Raw genomic sequence first — 13,919 nt, 5'->3', positions numbered from 1 at the left:
GGTAATTATACAAAGGAATACAATAAAGGAGTCAAAGCATATTGATGCCAAAGATAGCAAAACACAAAAAAGGAGAGAAGGATAAGAAATAGGGAACAATCGATCTACAAAACAACCAGAAAACAATGAACAGAATGGCAGTACTAAGTTCCTACCTATCAATTATTACTTTAAATATAAACAAATTAAATTCTCCAACTCAAAAAACATAGGGTGGATGAATGGATAAAAAGCAAAATCCAATAATATACAACATACAAAGGACACATTGGCCCCTAAAGGACACACAGACTGAGACAGAAGGGATGAAAAAGACATTTCAAGCAAGTGATCACTGGGAAGGAAGGAAGGAGGGAAGGAAGGAAGGAAGAAAGGAAGGGAGGGAGGGATGTTTTCCAGTATGTGCCCAATACTGGAAAAATAGATGGGATGTCTTGGTGGGTCACTTGGTTAAGTACCTGACTCCTGATTTTGGCTCAGGTCATGATCTCATGGTTTATGAGATTGAGCGCTATGTTGGGCTTTGTGCTGATGGTGTGGAGCCTGCTTGGGATTCTGTCTCTCCCTCTGTCTCTCTGCTCCGCACCAGCTTGTGTGTACATATTCTCTCTCTCTCTCTCTCTCTCTCTCTCTCCTCTCTCTCCCTCTCTCTCAAAATATATAAATAAACATTTAAAAAACTGTAAAAAAAGATAGCTTAAATATACAAAGAAAAACTAATAGAAATAAAAGGAGAAATAAACAGTAAAACAATTATAGTTGGGGTCTTTAATACCCCACACTGAACAATGGATACCTCAGACAGAATCAATAAATCAACAGTGCATTAGAACAATACTTTAGTCCTAATGGATCTAACAGACATACATAGAACATTCTATCCAACAACAGCAGAATACACATTCTTCTTTTATGCGCATAGAATATTTTTTGGGATAGACTATATATTAGGTTTTAAAACAAGTCTTAGCAAATTCAAGAAGGCAGAAATCATACCAAGTATCTTTTTTTGAACATAAAGTTATGGAACTAGAAACCAATAACAAGAGGAAAACTAGAAAATTCACAAAAACATGGAAATTAAGCCACACTCTCCTGAACAATCAATGGGTCAAAGAAGAAATTTAAGGGAAATAGGAATTTCTTGAAACAAATGAAAATGGAAACACAATATGAAGAATTTATAGGATGCATCAAAAACAGCTCTAAGAGAAAAGAAAGTTCATAGCCATAAATGCCTACATTAAGAAGTAAGAAAGATCTCAGATAAACAACCTAACACTACACGTTGAGGAACTATAGATATTAAAAAACAACAACAACAACAACAACAATAAAAACTGAGCCTAAACTTAGCTGAAGAAAGGAAATAATAAATATTGTAGGAGAAATAAATGAAATAGAGAACAGAAAAACATTGGAAAAGATTAACCAAACTACAAGTTGGTTCTTTAAAAAGATGAAGAAAATAGATAAACCCTCGCTAGCTAGACTAAAAGAAACATAAAGGACTTAAACCAGCAAAATTATGAGTGAATAAAGGAAAGTTACAACTGATATCACAGAAATTTAAAGCACAAGGGGTTGCTATGAACAACTATATGACAAGAAACATGACACCTAGAAGAAAAGTAAAATTTATTGAAACATACAGCTTATCAAAACCAAGTCAATAGAAATAGAAACTCCTAGTAGGCCAATGACCAGTAAGGAGATTGAAACAATGGTCAAAAGTATCCTAATGAAGAAAAGCCAAGGACCAGATAGTGTACTGGTAAATGATACCAAACATTTAAAGAATTAATACCAGTAAGTCCCATCTCTTCAAAAAAAAAAAAAAAAAAAAATCAGAGGTGAGGAAATACTCTCAAACTCATTTTATAAGGCCAGCATTACCCGGATGCCCAAACCAGAAAAGGATACTACTAGAAAAGAAAACTTCAGGCTAATATCCCTGATGAATATAAATGCAAAAAATCTCAATAAAATACTAGCAAATTGAATTCAGCAGCACATTAGAAGGATCATTCACATGATCAAGTGGAATTTATCCCTGGGATGCAAGGATCATTCAAACAAACAAATCAATGAAAGTGACATTTTTACATTAATAAAATGAAAGAAAAGAATCATAAGAATCATATCTCAACTTGACAAAATTCAACATTTCATTCATTATAAAAAACCTCTTAACAAATTAGGCATAGATGGAACACATCTCAACATAATCAAAGCCATATATGACAAACTCACAGCTAACATCACACTCAACGGTGAAAAAGCTTTTCCTCTAAGAGCAGGAACAAAACCAGCACCCACTCTTAGCAACCCTATTCAACATAGTACTCAAAGTCCTGGCTAGAGCAATCAATTAAAAGAAACAAAAGATATCAGAATTGATAAGGAAAGTAAAATCGTCTTTCTTTGCAGCCATGATTTTATACATAACAACATATAAAGACGTATGAAGACATACAAAGACAACCCAAAATTATTAAGATCTACTCAATGAATTCAGTACAGCTTCAGGATACAAAACTAGCATGCAGGAGGAGGGCACTTGTGGAGATGAGCACTGGGTGTTATATGGAAAACAATTTGACAATAAACTATTTGTAAAAAAAAACAAAACAAAAAACAAAACAAAACTAGCATGCAGACATTTGGTAGCCTTTCTAGACAATAACAAGGAATTTTCTGAAAAAGAAATGAAAAGATTTATCCTACATACATGAAGGTCAAAAATAATAAAATACTTGGGAATAAATTTAACAAAGGAGGTGAAAGTTATGTATGCTGAAAACTATTAAGTTGATAAAATAACTGAAAGAAGACACAAATAAATGCAAAATTATCCTCCGCTCATAGAGTAGGAGAATTAATATTATTCAAATGCCAATACTTATGAAAGCCATCTGTATATTCAGTGCAATCCCTACTAAGATTCCAATGACATTTTTATGGAAGTAGAAAAAACACTCCTAAAGTTTATATAGAGCCACAAAACACTCCAAATAGCCAAAGAAATCCTGAGAGAGACAAAGCAGGAACATCACAGTTCCGGATTTTTAATTTTATTGTAAATCTAAAGTCATCAAAGCAGTATGGTACTAGCATATAAACAGACAAATAGTCCAGTGGAACAGAATCAAGAGCCCAGAAATATATCCAAGCATATATGGTCAACTAATATTTGACGAGGAAGCCAGGAACACTCAGTGGACAAAATATAGTCTCTTCAATACATGGCGTTGGAATAATTGGGTATTCACATGTAAACGAATGAAAGTGGACCCGTAACTTATGCCACTCACAAAAAGAACTCAAAGTGGATTAAAGACTTAAACGTTGAATCTTACTATGAAGAGCCTAGAAGAACACATAAAAATAAAGCTCCTTGACATGGGTCTTGGTAATGATTTTTTGGATATGACACCTAAAAGCACAAGCAATAAAATAAGAAATAAATAAATGGGACTGCATCTAAAAGCTTCTACATATATAAACAATCCATCAACTCAATAGCAAAAAAAAAAACAAATAACCTAATTCAAAAATGGGCAGAGGGGTGCCTGGGTGGCTCAGTCAGTTGAGCATCTGACTTCAGCTCAGGTCATGATCTCACAGTTCGTGTGTCCAAACCCCTGTTGGGCTCTGTGCTGAAAGCTCAGAGCCTGGAGCTTGATAGGGATTCTGTGTCTCTCTCACTCTCTGACCGTCCCCTGCTCACTCTCTGTGTCTCTCCCAAGAATAAATAAACATTTAAAAAATTTTTAATGGACTAAGTACCTAAATAGACATTTTTTCAAAAAAGATGCAAGAAAGGCCAACAAGTACATGAAAAGATGTTCAACATCACTAGTCATTAAGATAATGCAAATTAAAATCACAATGAGGTATGATCTGCTTGTTAGAATGGCCATCACCAAAAAGACAAGAGACAACAAATACTGGTATGGCTGTGGAGAAAAGGGAGAAAATCAATCAATAAAAAGAAACAGGAAAAAAATAGGTGACTATGAGATATAACTATTTCACACCACAATGTTCCCACCTTTTTAGAAAATAGGGGTAGGGGGAGAATTATTAATTTCCATAGAAATAGATTTAAAGCTCAGAGAATATCTACTTCTGGCTGAGACACACAAAATTGGAAATAATATTGCTTCTACCCTGGCAAAAAGAAAAAGCCAGAGAATCTATAAAGTCATATCGCATCAGACCGTATAAGTTAGCTGAGGTAACAGGGCGAGTCAGATGATGCCTGAAATCTCTGGAAAGACTGCAGAAATGGTGCTAGAATATCTCCCAGTGGCAGAGCATGAGAAAAAAAGATGCTGAGTGCCATGCAAGACATAAGTAGAACTCATCAGACATTTTTAAGGAATTGCTAAAGGGCAAGTATGTGATAGAATGACAGTATAGGATCCTCTGAGAGACACAGACACAAGGAATCTCACACCTATGCTCAGAATCTTCTCCATGGACATCCTCTTCATGACCATGAAACCATAGAGGGCAGAATGGGAGACTGGAGCCACTCTCCTTTCGTGGTATATATAGGCTTAAAGGATGGGAGAAACTGCTGATTTGGGAACATTTTAAACCTACCAGGCTCTTGTTCTCCAGAAAAACAAAAGCGTTAAGCTGCTGTATGACTTTCAGAAAAATTTTTTCCCATTCTTATCTCATTATTACTTCTTTCCTCATGCTAACTGCGGGCTTAGTTTGTTCTTTTGGTAGTTCTTTAAGGTAGAATATTAGTTGTTTATTGACATTTTTGTTTTTCATTGATGTAGGTATGCATTTGTAGCTATAAATTTTCCTCCTAGAGCTGCTTTTGCTTCATCTCATAAGTTTTGATATGTTTTGTTTTCATTTTTGTGTCAAGGTTTTTTTATTATACCTTTCATTTATTTTTTGATCCATTTGTTGATCAGGAACATGTACTTTAATTTCTACATATTTATAAAATTTTCCATTAATCTTGCTGTCAGTACTCTTTTAGCTTCATACCACTGTGGCAGGAAAAGATACTTGATATAATTTCTATCTTCTTGAATTTGTTGAGATTTGCTTTGTGGCCTGCTATATAATATATACCATGTAATGTCCCATCTGCTCTTGAAAAGAAATGGTGTATTCTGTTGCTACTGGGTGGAATATTCTGTATATGCCTGTTGGTTTCATTCAGTCTGTAGTGTTGTTTAAATCCACTGTTTATTGGTGATCTGTCTGGATGACATATCAATTGCTGAGGGTAGGCATTTTTTTTTATTCTCCCAGAACTCAAGTGAAAACCTATTGTTACTGAAAGAAGGGAAAAGAAAAGAAAACAAAGCAAAACGACAACAACAAAACACTTCTGCCCCTGGAGGAGAGGCAAGAAGCTGTCCTAAGGTCAGGGCATTCAAGGTATTCTACCAATGAAGGAAGAACACAAATGGTGAGAATAATCTACCCAAAGACCCACAGGCAGAGGTTTTCTAAGACAGAACAGATCAGGATAAGAAAACACTGTGGGTCCCCTAACTAGGCTAGCAATCACTGACTTACTAAGCAAGAACAGATTACTATTGAAGAAGAGATAAGAATGTGAGTGCAGACCTATAAGCTCTGACTCTGAACAAAGGCCTGAAGCTGAGGGTGACGCAGGAACAAGGTCTCCAACAATACTAAGTTACAGAACAGTGATGTTAAAGGTATTAATGGGTTTGATTTGTGTGTGACGGGTATTCAAATCTTTACCCATTGTTTTATAAATTTTGTGGTTACTAGCCAACTTTTGAAACATATTTAAATATTAAGTGTCATTTACTTAGAAAACCAAAAAGTCAGAGCTGTGTTTCCTTGATTGCTGTGAATTTTTCAATGGATTTTGGCTAATTAGTCTATGCGGTGAGTTTTTTTGTGTTTGGGGCTGTCCCAATACTGAGATTACCACAAAATCCAGAAGATATCTATCCTAAAAGGTACTTTCCATTTATATTTTTAGATTGATTCAAACTGTAGCAGATCTTACCATGTTGACAAAATTGACCATTCCCCAAATTCGATTCCTCATTTTACTGTGAGGATGGTTATTCCTGCGATACTGGAAATAAAACGTCAGATCAGCATTCATTAATAATCAGAGATGAATATAAACTCACTGAAATACTTCACCTACTATGAGATGTTTCCAGGAAAAAACCCCACAAAAACTTATTGGCATTCTTTCTGATCAGCTAAAAATCTGAACAATTTATGCAGAATTACATTTTTGATATGAAATCACTACATACAGCAGTTTCTAAAGACACGCTTCAGCTTAGCACTACTTTTAAGGTTTTCTTCATAACCTTGTTCTCTTTTCGTATCACAACATATTACATTACACTGATTTATTAAACCAACTGATCAGTGTTTGTTAGAGTCTATATTTATCATGCTGATGAAGCAAAACTTACTAAAGTGTCACAGAAACCCTATATTACAAAAAAACAAAAACAAAAACAAAACACAGAAAATTTACCAGCCCTTCTGTGTCCATGATCATCACAAACAACAAACTACAGAATATAATCAAAGACCACCCTGGAGCCAGAGATGTGATGAAGAGGAACAAGAAGTTGTGGCTTCCCTTCTTTCCAGGGGAAGGCTGAGTAAACAAAGTGGACCTTCCTCCTCCAACCTGTTCTGTCCTTTGTTGCTTTCTAACAAATGGATTCCCCATTTGTGGACCTTGTTGTTAGTATTATCAATTTAGACCTGATAAAATATACTTTATAATCAGAAAAGTATCCTGTAGGGACAAATGCAAATGATCAAGCTTGTTTCATAATACAAATAAAAAGAAATATGGCTTCTCTGAATCCTACAAGTGTCCTCTACTTACTATTCCATTGCTCTCCTGTTGTCTCACATACCTAAATACCTCCAAGATATAACATTAGACTGTCTTCACTTCTCATCTCCCATTCTTTCCTTAGCCCACTACTCACTGGTTTAACTGCAACTATTCCATTGAAACTATTCTTGACAGGCACATAAATGTCTTCCTGTTTATCCAATCTATTGAACACCTTTTCCTCATCTTCCTAGCCATCTTGTCTACCTTTAATATGGACCATTTTATCTTTCACAAAATTTCTTATCACCTTGGTTTCAAAGACTCTATCACTCTTAGTGTTTAATTGTGCAGAGGTTCCTTTTTTCCACCATCCCCTTAAGTTCTGGATGGCAAATATTGTTTCACATCAGACTTCTTGGTGAACAATTGGTAGAGCTTGCCTAAAATACAGTTGAGAGATTCTGAGACTGGGGTGCCTGAGTGGCTCAGCTGGCTAAGTTTCAGACTCTTGATTTTGGCTCAGGTCATGATCTCAGGGTTCATGAGATTGAGCCCTGAGTCGGGCTCTGCACTGACAGTGTGAAGTCTGCTTGGGATTCTCTCTCTCTCTCTCTCTCTCTCTCTCTCCCCCCCTACCCATCTGTCCATCCTCTGCTCATGCTCTCATGCTCGCTCTCAAAATCAATAAATAAACTAAAAAATTTTTTTTAATCTTTCTCTTTTTTAATGTTTATTTATTTATTTTGAGAGAGTGGCAAAGAGAGCAAATGGAGGAGGAGCAGAGAGAGAGGGAGGCAGAATCCCAAGGATGCTCCACACTATCAGCACAGAGCCGGATGTGAAGCTTGAACTCACAAACCATGAGATCACAACCTGAGCCCAAACCAAGAGTCAGACACTTAACCAACTAAGTCACCCAGGAGCCCCAAGAAAGGAAGATTCTGAGACTATCTTCGAGATCATAGGGATAGGGAACTTTATCAATCAGTGATTTCCACCAATGAGGGGAAGATAGACATATGGGTAAGGAATCTTTGTATTCTTATTGCCAAGCCTTTATTAAATGGCTAGTCTTCCCCAGTATCTAGACACGTGTATTCTGCTTATTCTTTCAACTTGCTAGGTCTGGTTGTATACATCTGTATCTTTACTCAGCTGCTTAAAATTCATCACTCTGTATTTAAGATATGTAAACTCCTCAACCTGTTTTCCAAAAGTTGCCTTGTTTTTCTATTTTATCTTACCAGAATACACTAACTCTACATTGTTCTTGCTATTGCCATTTATACTCAGCTAACATATACATGTATGTTTGTATGAATATATTACTCAGATAATTATAAATATATACATTTAATACTCAGCACCTAGTATATTAGATGTTCATTAACTATTTGTTCAATGAAAATGAATGATTTACTATAGGAACTTCTCTAAAAAAAACCCATTAAATATTTAAAGACAATATTAAGGCAGCATATGTGAGAGTTAAGCCCAGTTTAATGCCCCTAAATTATATCAAGCAAATATTTACCTGGTACCTGGGGTAAAATATTAAATTTAATAAATTGTTCTTACTTTTTACTAAGAACTTATTATTAAGAGCAAAGTAATTATTTTAACACTCTATTAAAAGTGAGTTAATATGTTCTCATAAACATGTTAGTCTAAGCCTATCTAGTGCCCAAAACTTACCAACTTCTCTTTTTACAAAATTGATAATTGTAGTTTCTCCTCATTTTTAAAAGTATGCAACAATGTTGGTCTTTCTTTTAAATTAACATAGATCCCATTTATTTTGTTTTATTATGATGACTAAAAATTTCAGTAAATATGTTAAAAGAAAATTATTGACAGTGAAAACAAATTATTTTATTCTCACTTTTGGAAGAAAAACCTCCAACATTTCAGTATTAAGTTTAATATTTATACAGGATAGAATGATTTTGGTAAATATTCTTTATTTTCTTCCATCTTTTACTTGCTAAGAGTTTTATCGGGAATATTTGAGATGATTGCATTACTAGGATAAGCCATTGCCATGTAAACATTTTTTGGATTTGTACAGGACTGGGTTTGCAAATATTTTTAGGATTTTGCAGTTGTGTTTGTAAGTGAAATTGACTTATAATTTTGCTTTCTTTTCTGGATTTGTTATCAAGGTCATCATAGATTGTTACAGCAATGATCTTTAAGGAATCACTCTTCCAGACATCTACACCCTCGATTCTAGGCTTGGCTATATGGCGTAGTTTGGCTAAGGGGGCATTTATAAATGTAGTACAAGCAAAAGCTTAGAAAGCTCTTATATATTGAAGCCTGGTATTTTGATTTCTAGCTATGATGTGAGAAGCACAGGCTAGCCTACTGCATATGTGGCCAACTGAAACCCAAAACTACATAGTTTGAATACTACAAGTGTCTGAAGCCATTTTTATACCAGTCAGCCAGCCCAATGAAATTAGATTACTACAGCTATATAAAAGACTCACATTTAGTTTGGGTTAGTTTGTTACATAGCAGTAGATTATGAATATGAAGGTTATAATAAGTTTATAACATGTTTTTAAGAATTTTCCCCCTTTACTATTCTTCAAATCAATTTGTTAAAGATATTATCTGTTACAGCAAATTTTGGTAAAATTTGTGTTTAAATGCATGTGAGCCTAGTATCTTCATTTGTTGAAAGATTATGGACTACTGATTTAATTTTTAAAATTCATTATAATCTTTTTGGGGTTTACTATTTCTTCCCAAGTCAGCTTGGTAACACTTTATTGCATGCTTCTGCTTATAACTGTATATGCGCAGGTTGTATATATATTTTTTAATAATGTGTGGCCTGTACTATATAGTTATGCTTCATTTTTATTTCTAATTTTATTTGTACTTGTATTTTTTCATAATAATTATTTTCAGAGATCTCTCTATCTCACTAATCTCTTCAAGAAATGAGCATTTGGCTTTGTTGATCTACCAATTGTTTCTTTTCGACTCAGGTCTTTTATTAATTTCATGCATTATTAAATTTTTTTCTTCTTTCTTTTTTTGGATTTATTCTGTTTCATTTTATAACATTTCTAGTTAGACTCTTAGCTCCTTAAATTTTTCTTTCTCTTTATTAGAAAGATTTAAGTCTACAAATATCCTTCTCAACACTGCTATGCCTCCTGCATCTAAAAAGTTTTATCTATACCCATCTTTTCTTTTTGCTGTTATAAATTTCTCATAATTTCCAATTCGATTTCTTTAGTCAGTTAATATTTGGAAATGCACTTTACTTAAGTTCCCAAACCAATGATCATTTAGTGGCTTAGTGTAACAGTTTTTGTTACAACTCCCAATTTGGTTGTGGTTTAACAACAAAAAGGTGTTCTTTATTTTACATATATTCTTTTCTATTTCTTTTTACTTCCTTTGTGGCCAAATACAAGTTTAACTTTTGGAAGTATTTTATTTGCATTTGAGAAGAATATAGATTGTCGTTTTTATGGGTGCTGGAGATTTTATCAGTTGATTAGATCAGAACTGTATGTGACTCAGATCTTCTCTATCTTTTCCTACTTGACCTAACATTTCCTGATAGAGGGGACCTAAAAAAAAGCCCACTCCACCCATAACTCTGTTATTTTTGGTTGCATATCTTTTTCAACTATTGTTAGGTATATAATCTGTAATATCAGTGGCTAATTTACAATTCCTGGAGAGCTTATTCTCCTTCCCACTGTGTTGGTTGACTCTTCCTCATGTGATTAGCTTTATGTTAGATTATGAAAATGTCTTCATAGGACATTTTTAACTTGAGCGTTAGTAGTTTATCAAGTTTCTAAACAGGTTTTATGTTGAAAGCTTTGCTTGGCATTTCTGTATCTAAAGAAAAATATATCATGCTCCAGATCATTACATGACACAGTTTAGCATTTTTGCTTTCCCATGCATAAAATATTCCCTTCCTGTTGGCTACAGATGAGCAGAACATTCCTTTTCTTTTTGCAGCTTCAGTGGGGAGACATTTTCCAGTTCTGTTTTCAGAAAGGGGGCAGCTCTTCATGGCTCTGGGCATTATGCAATATATTCTATATATGATATGTCACCAAGCCTCTGAATTTTACTTACTACTCTGACAAGAGATTCTCTTCTCATTTTTAGGACTTGGAAATTTCCTGTGTTTTCTTCTGAGCTCAATCATAGATTGTGCACATTTTTTCAATCTTTCTATATGTTGTTCATCGCTTCCATATGCTCATAAAAGGGAGGAGCATTCCATTTTAGCTTAGTCTCCTGTACTCCCAAAGGACTTTATCATCTCTTATATAAATCTGTTTGGGGAAGCTAAAAACAACATTGAGCCCAAAATGGAATTCTGATTAAAATATATTTTCTCTCTCTCTCTCTCTTTTTTAGGATCACTATGGTTTATAAGCATGAATGAGGAGCACATGTTCATCTGAAAACTTACCACATTATCATCAGCAACAATGAATAGTTCCACATACTTTTCTTTTTGGCTGTTCTGGAAATTTATGAAAAAATTAATGAATGTTAATGTTTCTCATTTTAAGTTAAAATTTTCATGGTAAGAAATGTTAATATTATTGATACAGGAAGGTAAGGTACAAGAGTACAACTAATAATTCCAGGAACTTATCTAGATAAAGCCCAATGTATTATTAAAACATGTGGACCTGTACATCAGATTTTAATAAACTGGAAATCATATTTTACTTTTGAATATCCATCCTTTCTTTGTTTCATCTTTCAGGTAAAATAAGTTGTATTTATTGCAGCATTATTTACAGTAGCCAAGATATGGAAGCAACCTAAGTGTCTATTGGTGGATGAAAGGATAAAGAAGATGTGGTATGCACACACACATACACACACACACACACACACACACACACACACACACACATGGATATTATGTAGCCATAAAAAAGGATACAAGTTTGGCATTTACAACAGTGTGAGTCAATCTACAGGGTATGATGCTAAGTGAAATAAGTCACCCTGAGGAAGACAAATAATATATGATTTCACTTAGGTGTGGGATCTAAAATTCAAAACAAATGAATAAACAAACAAACCAGAATCAGACTATAAATACAGAGAACAAACTGATGGTTGTCATAGGGAAGGGAGGGTCTAGGGGGCAAAGTAGGTGAAGGAGCGTGGGAGACACAGGATTCCAGTTATGGAATGAATAAGTCATGGAATAAAAGGCACAGCATAGGGAATAGAGTCAATGGTATTGTGGTATCGCATGATGATAGATGGGAGCAACACCTGTGGTGAGCGTTGCATGATGCATGGAGATGTTGAGTCACTAGGTTGTACACCTGAGACTAATGTAACATTGTCTGCCAGCTATCCTCAAGTTAAAGAAATAAATTGAAGAGTTTCAAAGAACAATCAATACAGTTTTTAACATTTAATTTTTTCATTTACAAAGTAAATGCTTACTAAACAGCTCATATAAAAAGGACTCAACTCAAGAGTGGAGAGCAAACATAGGACTGGCTAATAGGATGGACTGTATTCCTTCAACTCCTCTCCTGTCTCCCAATCTCCTACTTTGTGGTACTCTCAATTCTAAAGAAATGTATAAAAGTGGCTAATAATCGATCCTTTGTTTTAGAAATCAACAATACCAGAAAATTCTGTCTTCAGCTTTCAATGTCGTACATTGAGGTACATGCATATTCTCCGAGTATAAAGTAGAAGCTTAATGTTCAAAGATGTAGCTAAGTCATTTTTTGTGCACTTTTTTTTTAGGGATCATTTATTAATTCATTGAGCCAATCAAAAACATCTGTTAGGCATCTAATACCTTTCGGACACAATCTGGACCACGGATATGTGAAGACGATGGGCACTCATGGATCTTAAAGGCTAACACCTATTGAGGATTTGAGCTGATATGAACTAGTCATGCAAGAAAGCCTAAAACACATAGGACTCTCATAGTGCAATCGTCTCACCGGAAATTCAACTTGCTATTACTCTTAAATGTTCTTAATAATTAATAATTAGAATATTTGGCCTGATGAAAGGGGGACACCCTGACTTATCATTAGCAACTCTCCCTCCCCCTAGCAAAAAAATGGTAGTGAAGACAAGGGAAGACAATATCTAGTGGAGGTTTCAAGACATTGCAAATTTCATTCTTCCCAACCACGGATAGCCCTTCTGCTATAAATCCATATGTAGGGTTGTAAAAATTCCCTTTCCTTAAAATTGATGGGACAAACTGAGATTTACTGTAGGTAATGAACATTTTTCTATGTTGATAAAAAGTTTGACATTTTAGGGGCGCCTGGGTGGCTTAGTCGGTTAAGCGTCCGACTTTCGCTTAGGTCATGATCTCGCGGTTCGTGGGTTCGAGTCCCGCGTCGGGCTCTGTGCTGACTGCCAGCTCAGAGCCTGGAGCCTGTTTCAGTCTGTGACTCCCTCTCTCTCTGACCCTCCCCTGCTCGCGCTGTCTCTCTCTCTCTCTCCTAGAAATAAATAAAACATTAAAAAAAAAAAAGTTTGACATTTTAGATTTCAAACAATGAGTCAGACTCAGGTGGCATATATATTTCATTAGTTGTACTCATCTTTCTCTTTTGAGATCAGAAAGGAAATAAGAGGCGTTCGTCCTGGAATTAAGAGGATTTTTTTCAAAAAGACACTTACTTCTGTTTTACGGTCTTCCGTGATTTTAATAGCATCCTTCGGACCATTTGTCCTGGTAAAATTGAGTTCTGTACAAGAGTAATTGGCAGCATACTGAACCTTTGGATTATATCTGAACACCAAATGTTGTCCCTCATCTGAATATTTCACTGGTTCAATGAGGTACCTTTGGTCATATACCCTGAAGAATCCCCTACAGAAAATGGGAAAAATGATGTATGTTTAAGATTGATACCATTTTACTAATTTATTTCTCACAATATTTCTCTGATCCATTTTATTGATTTTGCCTAGTTAAGAAAGGAAGCTATAAGACCAAGACCTCATGAGCATGTGGCCACACATTCTGAATGATAAAAAGGCAAGGTGATGTGTGGCCTTTTAATTAATAACTTGTGTAAGAATCAAC

The 13,919-nt window shown here is 34.9% G+C and overlaps 1 protein-coding gene across 1 annotated transcript in view; it reads right to left on the bottom strand.

Moving 5' to 3' along the window:
• The window catches only part of ADAM7 (ADAM metallopeptidase domain 7), a 52,550-nt gene that overhangs the window by 25,715 nt on the left and 12,916 nt on the right, over positions 1 to 13,919 (bottom strand). The window contains exons 6-8 of the mRNA XM_039218171.1: positions 13,511 to 13,703; positions 11,292 to 11,345; positions 6,023 to 6,094 (exon numbers count right to left, since the gene is read on the bottom strand). Coding sequence (XP_039074102.1) covers positions 6,023 to 6,094; positions 11,292 to 11,345; positions 13,511 to 13,703 — 319 coding nt within the window. The remainder of the gene's footprint in view (positions 1 to 6,022; positions 6,095 to 11,291; positions 11,346 to 13,510; positions 13,704 to 13,919) is intronic.

Source organism: Hyaena hyaena, unplaced genomic scaffold (genome assembly GCF_003009895.1).
Source record: "Hyaena hyaena isolate Hyena2069 unplaced genomic scaffold, ASM300989v1 scaffold_741, whole genome shotgun sequence".
In the NCBI taxonomy this organism is placed as follows: domain Eukaryota; kingdom Metazoa; phylum Chordata; class Mammalia; order Carnivora; family Hyaenidae; genus Hyaena; species Hyaena hyaena.
This window is presented reverse-complemented; position numbering and strand designations above follow the sequence as displayed.